General features: G+C 41.7%; 1 protein-coding gene across 5 annotated transcripts in view; it reads left to right on the top strand.

Moving 5' to 3' along the window:
- The window catches only part of EYA2 (EYA transcriptional coactivator and phosphatase 2), a 101,273-nt gene extending 84,971 nt beyond the window's left edge, over positions 1-16,302 (top strand). For 4 of the 5 annotated variants that reach the window (XM_026862140.1, XM_026862142.1, XM_026862141.1 and 1 more), the window contains 7 exons: positions 62-151; positions 6,748-6,806; positions 9,025-9,185; positions 10,158-10,272; positions 10,868-10,989; positions 11,801-11,901; positions 15,741-16,302. In XM_026862140.1, the coding sequence (XP_026717941.1) occupies positions 62-151; positions 6,748-6,806; positions 9,025-9,185; positions 10,158-10,272; positions 10,868-10,989; positions 11,801-11,901; positions 15,741-15,821 (729 nt within the window). In that variant the 3' untranslated portion in view covers positions 15,822-16,302. The remainder of the gene's footprint in view (positions 1-61; positions 152-6,747; positions 6,807-9,024; positions 9,186-10,157; positions 10,273-10,867; positions 10,990-11,800; positions 11,902-15,740) is intronic. The other variant, XM_026862143.1, reaches the window with a different exon arrangement.
- The last annotated feature ends 45 nt before the right edge of the window (positions 16,303-16,347 follow it).

The raw sequence follows: 16,347 nt of genomic DNA, 5'->3' as shown, positions 1-16,347 counted from the left end.
GAAACAAAAAAAAAAAAAAAAAGAAAAGTGAATGGAAAAAAAAATATTTTTCTCCTAACAGGACACTACAACGTCTGTGCGAATAGGTCTTATGATGGAAGAAATGATCTTCAACCTTGCAGATACACATCTGTTCTTTAATGACCTGGAGGTATGTAGCTGCTTATTTTATTTAACATCTCTTTCTCTAATCATTTGCATCTGGTCTACAAACTTGTTTTTCTGGCCAAGAAACTTTCATTTTTGACCCCAAAGAAATGGGCCTTAGATGGCTTATTGGAAGCATACCTTACTGTGTCCCTTTGGCGTCTTCATTCTCTTAAGGAATTTTTTTCTAAATACATAGTAACAGTGATGGCTTTTGCCAGTTTTACTAAACCTGTTAATGAGGATATTGCTGCTGCTTCCCCTGAAATCTGCTATTTAATGATTTTATTAAGGTAAATTATCATAGATCCTATGGGGAGAAAGCTCACACAGACAGAGCAGAGGTCTGCTCAAGCTCAGGCACACTGCAGGATCAAACTGTGGGAGTTCTACATCAAAGACCAAGAGGAAGAATCTTTCCTGTTTGTGGCATGGTTAGATCTGACTATGCCTTACACAAAGCAAAAATCCTTCTGAACATACAGTAACATTCAAGCAAAGTGGTGCTAGCAGAATTCTGTCACCAGCTGAGAAACAGCTGTACAGTGATGATGAAAATTTGTTTGCATTTGTAATCAGTAGAAATAGTCTGAGTCTCATAGAAAGTGAGTAAGGTGGGGTTTGCACTGTGGGCACCTTGGAATCAGAACAGTACTTGGAGGTGTTTGGAAGAAAAAAATCTGGCATCTCTGGGCAAACCTCTGTGGTCTTTCTTCATTTGAAAAAGGAAGAATTTGTTTCTGTGCCAGATGAAATGAGAGAACTTTTTCTGTGCCTGATGAGTTCAGCATGGACTCCTGTTTCCTTCACTGCTTAATTGCACTGTGGTCCTCTGCATTACAGAAGGTACAACCTTTCCTGCCACCTGTCTCCTTACAGTCTGAGGTTTCGCTTGCTGAGAATTTTCATTTCCTTTTGAAGACAAGCAGTGAGAAGCACCTGAACTGACAGACTTTTCCTCTTTCAGCTTTTTTCAAAGAAGGAATTGGTGATGAGGGTACAGAAAGTGCAAAGTGAAAAAGTCCTTCTCTTAGGACAAAAAAAAAAAAGCTGCTGTTTGGGGGTCCAGTGCACTGTATAAGTAGTGATAATATTTAACACACAACCAGCACTTCCCACCTGTCATCTAAACATCTGATGCAACAAAGCTTCGTGTCCTGCACAAAGCCACCCCTCCAGAAACCCTCTTAACTTCCCTAGTCTTTTGTGAGAATACAGATTGACAAATCATTGAAAACAAGCTTTCTCCTTGCTTCACTTGCTGCTCTGAAACATTAAATGAAGTACTGAATTGTCTGGCCTCAGTCAAATTCTGCACATCTCTGTCAGTAAGAGCTTTGTCTGCTAGAAGCAGAGTCCTGAGGTCAGTTTTGTCTGGTATGGCCTCTCAAATTCTTCTTCAGCCGCTATGGTAGAGCAAAGTTTTTAATTATAAAAAGTTACTATGTTGTGTTTCTTTTCTTTTGTGGTTTCTAGACATTAAGAAAGCAAAAACTAAACAAAAATCCCTCAGATCTGGGGACTCCTCATTCCAGGAGGACTGTGTAACTGAGTAAGAATTAGTCCAGTGAAGAGCTCCAAAGTTTTAACACTGTGTCTCCAAATAGAAATCAAAACCTTGTACAAAATACCTGGGCTTCATCTCCCACACAGGAAGAGCGCCATGTGCTACAGGACACACCCATTCAGCAAAATATTAAGGGAGGTTCTCTCTAAATAGTTTGGACTAGAAAGATGAGAAAAACATTTATGTTACTAGTGTTATTTTGTTTCTGTGTAAGAAAAGAGAAGCAATTCTTGCTGGTTTCCTAGGCTACCGTATTAGCTTACCTGCTTTTACTAAAAAATTGAGAAACATGAAGTTGGCAGCTGAATGAGTGAGTCAACATAGCTTTAATGGACTGCCAGAGGGCATAAAGGGACATAGGCACCTAAAGGTGAGAACAGCTTGCTGCTGGACCTGGATGACTCAAAGCTATGAAAAACATTAAAAACTTGAAAATAAGTAGTGTTCCACCTAGCCAGAGCAGAAATAAGCGAAGAGTTAGCATTGCGAGACAATTTTCTTAGGTCCAGCACTAAGATAAAAATGCTAAACGTTGTAATGGCCCAGGTAGCTGGAAAGAGAAGAGCATTTTCCACTGAAAAAATTTCGGTTTTCCCTTTTCATACATGTTTGATAAGTGAAACAAACCAAAGTTTTTTTAACTGAGACTTTTCAATGAAAAAAAAAAAGAAAAAAAAAAAAAGAGGGAGAGTTCAAGAGAAGTAAATGTTCTTTACAAAATTTCACTTTCCAAAAAAAGCCGTTTCAGTTTGAACAATTTGCAATGTCATCCATCGCTGTTAAACATCCTACTCCTTCATTTAGGATGATAAATAAAAGTCAGGTTTGAGGATTCACAAAGTGATATTTTAGGATGAATTCTAAGCACATCACCGAGTGCTGTGCTTAGAAAAATGTAGTGAATTACATTCTTAAAAAAGAAAAAAGAAATTGGTAAAAAGCAAGCACAGAACCTGATTCAGTTCTAGATCTACAACATTACCATATACATTAGCACCATCATGTGGTATAACGCTGGCCTGTACAAGACAAAGTAAGCTAAAACTGCACTGGGCTGAAACCATTTCTCACCATCTTCTGTGCTGGGGCAGCATGAAAGAAGCTGTGAGAAAGGAGTAGGATAGTTGCCTCATTCGATACCAGAGCAAGAGTACTCTTACTAGATAATGCTAAACATAGCAAAACTTATCTGGCACAAATCCATAGCCAGGTTCAGGCATTCTGGGGGGCATGGCAGGCCTCAGTCCTGAGAGCAGAGGCAGGGGGAAAAGTGGAGGAAATGTTGCCCATGCTCACTAGAGAGGCAGGTTGGACAACGAGATCAGTTATTTCCCTGCTTTAGCACAGGGAAATGGGTTATTTTGCTGGCTTCAGTTTTCAGTGCTGTGCAAAGCAGAAGGTGCTGCCAGGGTGTAAATTCCTTTTGAAGCATTCCCAGAAAGTGCCTGATGAGAGTGAAACATTTGTCCATAGATACAGCAAGGTTTGCACAGCTCTTGGTAGCATTTGTGGGATCCTCCTTAGACTGGTGAGGATGTGATTTCACATCCTAGCAAAAAAACTGGCTTCAAAGTCTGAGCGAGAAGCCTGAACTGGAATACTCCCTTTTTTTCTATCAAAAAATTATTCTGAGACTCGTTGTTAGCCAGGGCTTTATCTGTTTTCAGGGTTTGCCCAGAAGGGATTCAGGTAACTGTTTCCTGGATGCATTGTCTGGATGCATTCTTCCTGCTGTGCCTGGGAGTGGGAATCTTGAATGTGTGAAAAGGCAAACCAGCAGATCCATTCAGATAACCTGCTTCAACCATCCTCTTAGGCCTATTTCCCATTCAATTCACCCCAAACCCCCAGCTAGTTGAATGGAAGGAGACTGATTACTGGTCCCCAGGGCAGGTGGGTGGCTGAAGAAGCCTTAGACACCGACTTCTACCACACACTTTCTGTCTTTTTACAGAAGGGGATTCTCTGTCAGCAAGAGAACTCTTAAACTGGAAAATTTAGAAGCTGGACTTTTATTCCAGCTGATTCAGGGCCGGGGGGGAGGTCAATGCTTGTTGAAGCACAGCTTAGTGGTGTGCCTGCCCCATAGCAAAAGAAAAAGGTGCCAAACCTTGACAAGGGCAGCCAGTGTGTTGCACTTCCAGGGCAGGCAGGGACACAAGCATTGCCCCGTTCTGGAGGTTGTTAGCAACAGAGCACAGGCAGGCAAGGACTGTGTTTGCTGAGCCCCACATTGAAATCACACAAGTGTGGTTTTGCTACACTGATTCATCCACTCCTGTAGCACATGCCTGTCGACCACCTCATCACTGTTCACAGCTGCAACAGTACAGACAGATTAAATCCGTACAGTCTGTGAATATAGGCCATACAAGGTGTTGTGTACAAAGGGCTCTGATCACACTGCAGAATATATCCGCAAATATTTGCTTGGAACCTGGTATTACCACTTTCTGTTCCCCTTTTGGGAAGTGGGAGGGAAAAGGACTTGTGCAAGGTTACAGATCACAATGAAGTTAAAATATGAACTCTGGTCTTTCCAGGGTTGTTCTCTTTCTCCCGGCTGCCTTTTGTTCACAGTGCAGTGCTGGCTAAAGAACAGTACCTTCCACCCCCAGTCCCTCTGGAGATATTATTGTCTAGTACTCTGGAAAACAGGTATTAAGGACAGGAGGACTGACTAGGGCATGAGGAATTAACAAACAAGGGGATTAGTGTGTTTACAAGTTACTGCCTTTCAGAGCCATCCCTGGAGCTTTTGTGTTCTGGGAACTGTTAACCCCCCCGCCTAATGAGGGACACAAGCTTGACTGATCAATGAGAGATGTTTAAAAATCTCTTAACACAGTCCTGAAAATAGACAAATTGCGTGTTCCTAAGTTGTTTTCATGCCTTGAGATTATTCAGAGGGAGCAGAAGTGATAACAGAAGGAGCTTCTCCATGTGTCCTCAGGAACAGCTTGTATTTCACAAGGAGGCAGCAGAGGCTTTCTCCAAGCCTGCAGTACTGTTTCAAAGCTGCATTAGCTCAGGCTTCTTTACATGTGGGTACAAGGGTCTGGTCCCACCTGGAGGCAGGTTGCGTAGCACAGGCAGACCTAGAGATACCACAACAGTAGGAACAGTTCAGTTCCCAGAGTTGTGAGGGTTGACTGAGGTCTTACACGTTTGACTCACAGGCTGTACGTGCCACACATCATATACCTCTGAGATCCTAGAATATCATTTTGAAAAGTCAGCAAATGACTGGGATATGTCCCCATTGCAGACTCCCATTTGAACAATCTGGACCTTCTTTTCAGCAGCCCAGATATCCTGCCTTGATTCCCTACTCACTAAGATCTCAAGGAAATTCTGTAAGAATGAAAAATTAGTCTCGTAACCAAGTAGTAAAACATGGTCCACATTCTTGCTTTAACCAGTTTCCCTGTGTTTCACCCAGTAACACGATAGGCTCAGCCGGCGGACTATGAGGTAGTGTCTCACCAAGTGTCATGGTATTTTATTAAGTTAGAAATGCGATAGCTACTGTTGTCACACTTCAGTGTACAGAACAATTCATTCACAAATGAGAAAAACAGATCCCTTCACAAATACCTTTCCCCTGACTTAATGCCCTGTATCATACAACTGGAGTGGGCTGCATCAATATTCTCCCAGCATGGCTCACAACAGCTACTGGGTGCAGGGCTTAAAAAATGATGGGGGTGGAGAAGAAGGAGAGAGAGAGGTGCCAGCAGAGATCTGCTATTCAGCCACTTGGCTCCAATTATATACAGAAATATACACCCCAGCAATAGGCTGATAAGAGGACTGATGAGATGAGAACAAGATAAAATTGTGTCTTCTTGAGAATTATCTAAATAAATGCTGAAGAAAATCTCACAATTATAGAGAAGAACTATCTGTGATATTTTGCCATTGATAGCAAGTTTGATTATTTGTTTGGGGATTTTTTCTTTTTTTGAAAGAGGCTAGTTTAAAGTAATTGATGAAACTCTTAATTGTGTAAGGAAGATAAGACAAACTCCATGGTTTACAGAATACTGAAGTGGTGAAGAATACCTGTACCTTGGTTAGCTGAAGTTGTTCTGACTTTGGAGTCTTGTTGTAACAAGTGCTTTTACCACTGTTGAAAAATTGATCTGAACAAAAAATCAGTTCATCAGCTAGAAGGCTTTCTGTTTTGTTCTTACCTGCAAGGGTCATGGAGAAAAGAGTTTTAAGATGGTGGGAGAAGCTTCCTGATTTTTCTCTTTCTAATCTTAATGCTAAGACTAGGAAAAAAAACAAAGAAATAACATTTCTCAAATTTTTGAGGCAGAGCCCCCACCATTCAAACAATGAAGAATTTTGAAAGATAAGATCTAGAGCGCATACTTCATGCAGGCTGAGTTCCAAGTATAGATTCTGGTTAAATTTCCTGTGCATAGATTTCCTCATTACTGACACACATAATTCCTTAACTCTGTCTGTGGCTGGGGTATGAAAGGGTGCCGCCTTCAGTGCTTCCGCCCAGCTTCCCTGCACATCAAAGAAAGCTCAGCCCCTTCAGAACAAACTGGAAAAACACCGGCAGGGCAGACATCTCTGGAAATTTCTTTGGGACTGATGTTCTCCCCTTGTAATTATGTGGGCATACACCTCCAGTCCAAAGCAGTATTCTCACAGGGGGCAAGACTGCCAAATCTCTGTCTTATCATGCATACAGAGTATAAAAACCACAGTTTTCCTGGCTAAAACACAAGCATCTCTCTCCCTCCTGTCTGCATAGAAAGGAGTTTCACTTACTGTATTATTCAAGAGCTGTTTTGCCCTTAAATAACAGCCGATCTCTCACACACACACTGTCTATTCATATTTTGTGCAAGTGCTACAGGATACTTCTTCCTAACAATTAACTGGCTAGACTATGCCAGACAACCTAGCAATATGTAAGATCTTATCTCCTTAATATTACCCTTAATACATTCTTTCAAAATTTTGTTCAAAGCATTTACTTACTGCTGTATTCTTTTTCATACTCTTCTTAGGACTGTGACCAGATCCACATAGATGATGTATCATCAGATGATAATGGTCAAGATCTAAGGTACGGGATCTCCAGGCTGGAAGCTGCAGGTCAGGTAGTCCCCAGCTGTTTGAAAATAGCAGGGGGCTGGTCAGTGATGTAAAATAACATTCTCAGCCATGTGCCCTCTCACCTCCCTGGCTCCATGCTGTCTGCATTTATTAAGCACAGAAGCAGAGTCCCCTTTCTCACATTAATGTGCCTGTGCCACTGTCAAGCCCTGACTGTACTGAGCTTTGAACCATTCGGGGAAATACATCTAAAATTAGGTTGAACTGCAGTCATACTACACTAGTTTCTGATACGATTTAGCCAGTCAGTGGGCACAGGTGTAGCCAAAATCCTTCAAAACCAGATGAAATGGTTTCCCACTGCCCAAACTGTAATGAATGGGCTTAGTAGTGAGGCTTGTGGACTTTGCCATGCCAGAGCCTTGTCACTTGTATCAAAACTGCACCAAAAATTATTATCTATATGTTAGATCATCATGTACATAAAAACTATTCCTGTACAATTGCATCTACCTTACCCAAAGTGTTGCCTGCAGAGTTATGGGAATTGGACAAGAAATAAATGTGCAGAGCTCATACAGAGCTTTATAATTTGTGTTTTTAATGGTTGGATGTTATGAGAAATGGGTGCAGAAACAGCACAGAAAACAATGAAGTGTTTTAAGGAAGAGACTTTTCCTTCCGCAGAGAGCACTTGAATGATTTTTCACTGTGACTGCAATGCTAGTGTGTGCTTTGTGATGCACTGAAATGGCAAATGTCTATTTAGGTCCTTCGGCTCTAGTGGCCTGTAAGCAGATGAATCTGAATACTTATTCAGGCATTGATTAAAACATTAATTTGGGTTTTTATCTCAATCAGTGCACTTACTTTGAGGGAACAAAAATATCTGTATGCTAACAGCATATCTTGAATCCTGTGAAAAGCCCCTGCCGGAGTGGTTTCAGTTGTTTCAAAAATACTTCTCAGCTGCTCATGGCTTGTCTGTGTGTGAAATGAAGCTGAGCGGGCTGAAGTATGTTGAGCATGTTAAACTCCTATCTGGGCGCTCTAATACAGAAATAAAGTGGCATCAGGACTTTGTAGAAGTGGAAATTACTGCGCAGTAAATCAGGATGTGAATATACAAGCACGGGCTACCCCACCCCCCCCCAGTGAGGTGTCAGCAGCCGTATAAGCTGAGCTAACTTCAGGGTGCAGCTGAGAAGGGTAGGTTTGTGTCACTGAGCTTGTCTGTCCTGTCCCTTTCTTTACTCTGGTTCAAGGTGAGTTTGTCCAAATCCGCTGGGTCTGTGACTTGATCCAGCCAACTGTGCCCCCTGAGCTGTGGCTGCCCTCTTCCATGGTGGCTCAGGCTGAGATCTGCTCAAACTGTGAAACCCATCCTGCTTCTGTCATCCGGCAAACATTTTATGATGACATGAGCTGGTATTGCCTCTTTGTGTGCCCCCCAGCCCCCAAACCAGGGAACTGATCCAGCTGAAAAGCAACTTCTGTTTTTTAAAGCTGTGTTATCTTCTAACTGGAACAGTTCCCTGATGTGACTCACCTCAGTGATGAAGAAATGTTTGTGCTGGTACAAAGAAAGGGACATCAAGGAGAGCTGAAGACAGGAAAAAATGCCTGGTAGAAGGCAGGATTGCTTCCTTCACAGAAACTGCCTGTTTCAGGTGTTTGTGGAACTGTCACTTGCCCCCAGTTCACTGTTGTAATTACCCCAGAGTTGGTTTGAAATATTAACTCAGTTCAAAAAACCCCACAAAACTTGCATGTTGCAGGCAGTTAAGGCTCCTTTAGTTAATTTCTTCATTTTTCGTCTTGATCAGAAGTGTTCGGAGCCTGTTTAGCAATATAGCCGAGCAGTCAGAAAGGTAAAACCAGAATTTTCTCCTTTAGAATTTGAGTATTTCTGCAGTTACCATAGCAGCCTGGATGAGAGGCAGGTGATGAATTTCAGTGTCCTGAGGACGGTCAGATATTTTGTAGTCCAGAGAACCTCAGAACTGGCAGGGAGTGCTAAGTAACCTGCATTGTGTTTACAGTAGGACATTTTTAAAATCTGTGCTAGTAACCCTGCTAGAGATGAACTCCAGTTATGTACAGCATGTCCTGCATATACCTCTGCTGCCATTTATTTCCACATTTCTTTTCAGTTGTTTCCACTCCCTGCCGGCACTGTATAGACTGTAATTATACTGACCTCTCCCCTTCCCTCCTCCCTTTCCCAGCACATACAACTTCTCTGCAGATGGTTTTCACAGTTCAACTGCCAGTGCAAATCTGTGTCTGGGCTCGGGTGTTCATGGAGGAGTTGACTGGATGAGGAAATTAGCATTCCGCTACCGTCGGGTGAAAGAGATGTACAACACCTACAAAAACAATGTAGGGGGTAAGTGTCTATGGCCAGGCAGCAAGCGTGCCTTTCATCTTCCCAGATACTCTGACCCTGCTAGGGACATCTGCAGAGGAGATGTAGAGAGCATCGTGATAAGAATACTTGACAGTGAGCTGAGCAAGTATTTCAGCAGTCATCCTTAAATAGGGTTCTGTACAGGATTTGCAGGAGATATGCTAAAATACCTGGTTTAGTGGTTTGAGAAGGACTGAAATCTGAGTGTGGGGCTTTATCCTGCAATTTCTTTGTCAGGAAAGCAACCTTCTCCAGTTTTCCAAAATGTTTAGTAAGCAAGCAAACAGTTCAAAATGAAATATGCTTTTTTTTCCCACAGAACACATGGCTGATCTCTGTCTGAAGGCATTGTTGTATCATAACGACTTGGTTTTAACTGCCCCCAAAGAATACCGCCAGATATCAGGATGCCCTGGGTTTCTTCATCTCAGCTAGTTCCAGACAGTTCTTCCAGTACACTGCTCTGCTGCTCTGTTAGAACATCAGTGCCAGGTCTCTGACTAGAAAGAGAAAGAAGCAAAACTCAAGAGTATCACCACGACCTTTGTGTTGGTTGGAGAAATAGCCCAGCCACATGTACTGGAAATGGTGCATAACTTTTCATGAGAAACAAACCATGTTTCAGATGTCTCTCAGCTCAGGCCAGTACCCACTATACACAGCTCTTTCATCCTTCAGGGTGTTTTAACGAGGTCCCACAGCGTGTGGGTGACTGGTACCATTCTGCTGGAGAGGAAGGGAGCTGAGCTGCAGCAGCACAGGAAGTGCTGTGGCCGGGCCTCACGTACCTCAGGGCAGAGGCTTGGAGTGAAGTGGTGAAGGGACACAGCAAAGAGAAGGCCGGGGGGAGAGAGGGTTCAGAACACAGGCAGGCGCCCTTTGGCATACTACAGACAAAACCATGCAACTGCCTTCCCTGTGCTTCTGCAAAGATGCTTTTCCTGCTTACAGGTTTAATAGGAGCTCCTAAGAGGGAAACCTGGCTGCAGTTAAGAGCAGAACTTGAAGCGCTGACTGATCTTTGGCTCACACATGCTCTGAAGGCGCTGAATTTGATACATTCCCGGTAAGAACAGCTTAAAGAATTGCCTACAGGCTTCATCCAGGATCTTCTTTGCTTCCCTTGTTTTCTCCCCTCTAAACAAATCGAGACACATTTATAGGACTTTGCTGGCCAAACCTGTGGGAGGCCAGTCTGCACATGTTTGCCAGACTTGAATTATCAAGGGTTGAGGTGAGATTGAGATGATGAACTGAGCAAAACAAAACCCAGTCCTTTTCCTTGCCTTTCCGTGGCTACCTCATCGGTGGGACACTTTTCACGTGAGCAGATTTACAAGAGTAGGAAAAGGGCCCATCACTGAACCTGTTTGTTCACTCGAAGAACCCAGCATGAACATTACTATGTGGTGTTTAAATTCCCACAAAATAGATCCTGGCATGCATGCAGTAAGGCTGCATCACTGCTTCTAGTTTATGTTTTCTTTCATTCTACTAAGCTGATGAAAATACATTACCAGTACTCACATTATCTGCCTCTAGCTGCATAATCTCCTAGTGGCTTGGGAACTTCCAGTTGCAAGAAAGGTTTACTTCCTACTTTTGGTCTAGAGTAAAAGAAAGAAACACAGATTGCTACTTTACTAACTTTTGTTTTCTAGGCCTAACTGTGTGAATGTGTTGGTCACCACAACTCAGCTCATACCAGCTCTCGCTAAAGTGCTTCTCTATGGACTGGGCACTGTCTTTCCTATTGAAAATATTTACAGTGCAACAAAAACAGGTAAGAGCAAACTAATTTAGGCCTCACCAAAGTCTGAAGTTTTTTCCCCAAGTCAGAAATATCTATCAAACCTGATTACAACAAGCAACGTATAAGCTTCATTTTTAGGTCCATGTTTACACATCTCTAATTCACATCCTGACTGCCCACACTTAAGCTAGTACAGATGGCAAAAAATAAAAAAACATTCTAAGTCTTCCCAAGTGTCTCCATGGGGGAGTGAGCCTGAAAAATATCCACCCTATGGAGCATGTGGGATGTTAAGTTGCACCCAGTGAGGAAGAAGACAGTCTGGCTGGACTTGTTCCATACAGAAACACTGAATCCTCTTACTCTTGCAGAAGGGTCAAGTGTGCTGGATGAGCTTTATGAAGCTGTGTGAGTAATAAATTCTGGTTGGGTTGGCTCGGGGCTTTTTTTGTGTTCTGTTCTTTCTGGTATAAGTGTTTGAACATCTGAGATTTGTATTTTCATGTTTTTACTGCAACCAAAATGAATAGAAGAGGGCTCTTGAAACTGAATACCATGAGTGTGACATCAGTCTACCAGCTGCTGGTCTAAGCAGTGCATCAGAGTCACAAATCTTATGGAAAACCAGCCGCACTTGGAAGTCCTTAGCTGATAAAGAAAATGCTAGTAACTGTCATGAGATGGAGAGAATCCACCTCAGATTAAGATTCAAGTAGGTTCTAATTTCAAAAGGAAATAAGGAATGTAGCAGCAGGTTCAGTTAGGTCCCAACTCCTGAATGTTAGCACTACCTGCTGTATGTGTCCAGATTAAAAAATGTGTCTTCTCTTCTGTTACTTAGGGAAAGAGAGCTGTTTTGAAAGAATAATGCAAAGGTTTGGAAGGAAAGCTGTGTACATTGTAATAGGAGATGGTGTTGAAGAGGAACAGGGAGCCAAAAAGGTACAGTTTGTGGATGCCATGCTGGATTCTTCTAAGTTTTCATTTCAATGACCCTTTCTTTACTTAAGCATTTAATGATGCTCCCTCCATTTGAAACAGTTTACAATTGGTCTCATTTCTTAACATGCAAAATACTCAACAACCTTGTGAGAAGTTCCATACTGTAAATCCCACCCACCGTGGCAACTAGTGCAATTCTTCAGGTAGTCGCTGTGTCACATGTTCCACAAATCATTCTTGCTTAATAAAGATGGCTTTAAACACGTAAAAAGGAAAACTCCAGTGTGTGATCTCAGATGAGCAAGCAGGGTGAATTTTTGATCTACACATTGCTTTTGTAAATTCAAAATTAACTGTAATTAGTTTTGAATTACTTACTAGAATATGCATATATACATACGTGTATTTATATTTATGACTCATTGAGATCACGGGGTATGTAACATCGAGATCATGGGGTGTGTAACATCATTAGAGTGAATACTAAAGGGACTAGTACTGAGTTGCTGCCTTTATCAATTGTTTATGGATCAATGATGTGATTAATTTCACAAGTAATATTAAATTGGGAAGATGTACTGAATACAAGGTAGAACAGAACTGTGAAAGCCATATGGTCAGGAATAACAAGCCCTCGGTAGTATTTCATGCTCACTGAAGAGATGTGGCCCACCAGCAGAGGTAGCCTTAGGAGGAATTAAATGGACTAACATGTGCATCCAGTTGAGTCCTCCAGTCATTTGTATCCACAGTCCATGCACTGGGAAACGAGAACTGGAGTTTTAGGGACCAGTTGAAGCCTCTTTATTTGGGGTAGACTGTAGGAGAGAAGCTGTAACCCCAGAGCTTGGAAGAGATGAAAGAATTTGAGAAAATCAAAGCTCACATTCTGCTTACAATGATGGGGGGGAGTAGTGGGGCAGTTAGAGATACTGCAAGGAATACCTCCTGCCATACACACACTCCGGTGGATGAGTGCTAGAAACATGGAGAGCAACGGCCAGAGACATGAAGGAAAGCAGTGAGGTAACACCAGCTGAATTGTACAGCATGAGAGTTGAACAGCCAAATTTTTCATCTCCTAAACTTTAGAATAGAAACCTGCCTGGAACCTCTCTTTATTTGGCTTTACAGGCAGAGGAATACAATATGTTAACAGCAAGCATTATTTTCAAGATGTATTTGTGTACCCTGGGTCCTGGACTCCTGATGTGACTGCAGAAATATGATTGAGATGCATTTGCTTCAGGAGCATTGCACATGAGATGCAGGAACTGATGGCATGAACCCCATCTTCAGCAAACTAGTTAATTTTTAATAGGCACACAGATGACTATAGTAGCTCAGGTGATCCTGCAACAACTTCCCAACCAAATTTGATAAAGAGACCCCAGCAGATGAGGTGATGGGCACATGTTCTATCCCCAAAATTTTATCTCAAGTCATCTTCAAAGCAGCAGAACCCTCTTTTATAATATATTTCCCCTGGCTGATGAAAACAACAATACTCACACCCACCTTGGAAAATTAGCTGAATCTGCAGGTAGTTCTCTAGTTCATGAAGGGTTAAGGAATCGTCTGGGAAAAGTCCCAAATGCATGACTGGGAATGAAGTGATAATAGCCTACTGCTTCTGACAGCCCAGTGCCATACTTCAAAGGTAGTGGGTCAGTGAACATGACTGCATCAAAGGCTGCAAGGGCTCTCCGGCTCTAGGAAGAAGTGGAAAGGTTCAACGATCTTCTATGCCAGGATTTTAAGAGCCCTCTTGCTTGTGTCTCCTGGCCTAAGCAGCTCTCCCATTAATAGAGCACATTCTTTGCTGGGCTGTCACCTCCTTTGATTGATGACAGTCATTAGTCAAGGCTTCTACACACCTGAGCTTCATTCAAAAAAAAAAAAAGTGGCAAGGGGGGTAGGCAGAGCACCTTTCACTGTTTAGCCGTCAGCACTGATAGTATCTCCATTTTAGTGGGTCATTTTTCTTCACCTGTCTCATGAGTGATAAATCTGTAAATGCTGAACAACAGGAGTGTCTGGGAGGCCAAGTCTTCTTCTTCTTTAAGAAAGAAAAATAGATAATTTAATGGAAGGGGTTTAATAACAACCAGGAGAGGGGGAAGGAAAGAACTTTTCCCCTTGAAGTGAAATTGCAGAGCAGTAGATCCAGTCACTTCAGCTCTCTGTGTTTGCTGGCTGTCTCCACACACACTGATAAATAGCTTGAAGGAAACATCTGTTTACTGATAGGCAACATACCAGAGGGGAGCTTGAGTTGTATTTAAACATTAGAGGAGTGTAAATAGACACTCTGTAAAATAAACATCTGGAACCACTGGAGTTTTTTTCTTACAAAGGTAGGTACACCTGGAAAAGGAACATCTCTCTTCATCATCTATCCAGGAAGTGTATATTGTTTAGAGCTTTGTCTAAGCTATTTATCCAGAAGCAGTATGTTTACAGTTGAATTATTTACAGTGATAGTTAGAAATTTTATTCCTGTGCTGGAAGGGGAGTTAGCTCTGTCAGTTAAGGCCTTCTGTACATTTGCTGCTGCTTACGTATCACTGACAGTACAGAGACTGGTATTTTGTGAGGAAGCTAGGAAAATTGAAATCCCAAATGTTGTTGCAAAATCTCAGTGCAGAAATGAGCTGTGTATTTGACCAAAAGTACTGCTTTAACTGTTCTGGAACCAGAAAATACCAAGAAAATTTGTATTTCACATCTAAAAGCAAGTTCTGATTATTCTCAGGTTATCCCCTTGCAAACAACCACCTGGACCATAGCTATTGCTAATGATTGCAGAACTATTTTGTTACAATGATGCTTTCAGGGTACTGTTTGTAGCTTACCAGATGACAATTTCCATGTCAAGTCCCCTGCACTTGTTCAACAGCACTTTAAAAAGTTGATATTTTCTCCTCCTTCAGATGCAAGTCTTGGTTTCCTAGAGTATAGTCACAATTTTCAGGAAAGTAATCAGGATATTATAAAGAAGATATAGTAGGTTGCAGGTAGTTGACCTTTCCAGATTCTGTCTGGATGTGAAGATTTCAAGTGGAACTGTTTGGTTAGAACTTGGACATTTGTATACATTACTCCAGATTTATCACAGTAAATATAAATTGAAAAACAGGGAGGCAGGAGAAGAATGTAAGATAAGTCTCTCAAAACCAGGAATTAGGAAAGTATTTTGGGGACAGGCTGTCTGATAAGCCTACCACACCTTTTTCTGAGACAGCAGTGTTACACTAAATGAATAATTGATCTGAGCAATGATACCAGTTTCTAAATTTTCAGAAAATGCAGTATGACCTACTTCCTCAGTTAACTAGGAAAAGAAGTTGTTAGAAAGCATTTTGACTCTGTGTGGTATTTTATTATTTTGTTTATATTTTTATAAATAACTTCCTTTTATGATAGATATAATTGTCTCTGAAGCACTGACAGCAGCTTTCACTGGTGACATTCACCTAAAATTGTTTCTAGAAATACCACAATTCTAGAAATATTTCTAATTAACCCATGAACAAAAAATAGGAAAGTTTAGTAGCTATTTAGAAAGTCAGCCTGCATCCCCCATCGTCTCTGAAGCAGAACACTCCTAAATTGTGGAGGATCTGTTTTCTTCTCTGCATAGAAGAAACATATCAGTAAATAGACACTTCCCACTCCCTTCCTTCCTTCCTCTCTAAGATGAACCTCCTTGCCTGTGACACCGTGACAACCTGGTGGCCCAAGTACAAAGCTGTTTCCGAGGGTGCAAACTAAGAAAGTTGTTTTGATCTCAGTATTAAACTAAAACCAAAAAATACCCTCTTTTGGTTTCACTCTAGCACAACATGCCATTCTGGAGAATCTCTTGTCACGCTGACCTGGAAGCTCTTCGGCACGCCTTGGAACTTGAATATTTGTAGCAGACCCCAACATCTTAGCACTGTGAGGGCTTCACTCAAACTATTGCATCGGTTCCACCTATTCCTCAACATTTTCTTAGTAAAAAAATCCCACAGCAACTGCAGTTTTTCTTTTTTTTGAAGGAGAACCCTTTCAATGGAAGCCTTTAAGAACTTGCAGCCAAAGAACATTGTATCAAGTCCTTCTACCTTTGGGACAGAGGAAAAGCCTTCAGATAACTCGCTGGGGATCCTGCAGTTATATGGTTAAACCAGATACATAGAGCTGTAACTGCCTTTTTGCCATCAATGACAAAGACTAGATGTCTTGGGTCTACTTGTCAGTTTTCTTACTTTTGAAAGGGGAAGAGGATTTAAGGAGTCTCAGCACAGTACATCACAACACATGGGACCTTCTGAAAATAAGAGTGAAACTGTTGATTTTTTTTTTTTTTTTGTATTTTTTTTAATTTATGAACTAATCTCATTACTCTGGTATTAAGCTCTGTACCTGTGTTTTTAATCTGGCTTTTTGGGGCGGGTGGGG

Source organism: Athene cunicularia, assembly GCF_003259725.1.
Source record: "Athene cunicularia isolate RWA chromosome 20 unlocalized genomic scaffold, athCun1 chr20_part1, whole genome shotgun sequence".
Lineage (NCBI taxonomy): Eukaryota > Metazoa > Chordata > Aves > Strigiformes > Strigidae > Athene > Athene cunicularia.
Note: the sequence above shows the minus strand (reverse complement) of the source record. Positions and strands in the feature narration are given on the sequence as shown.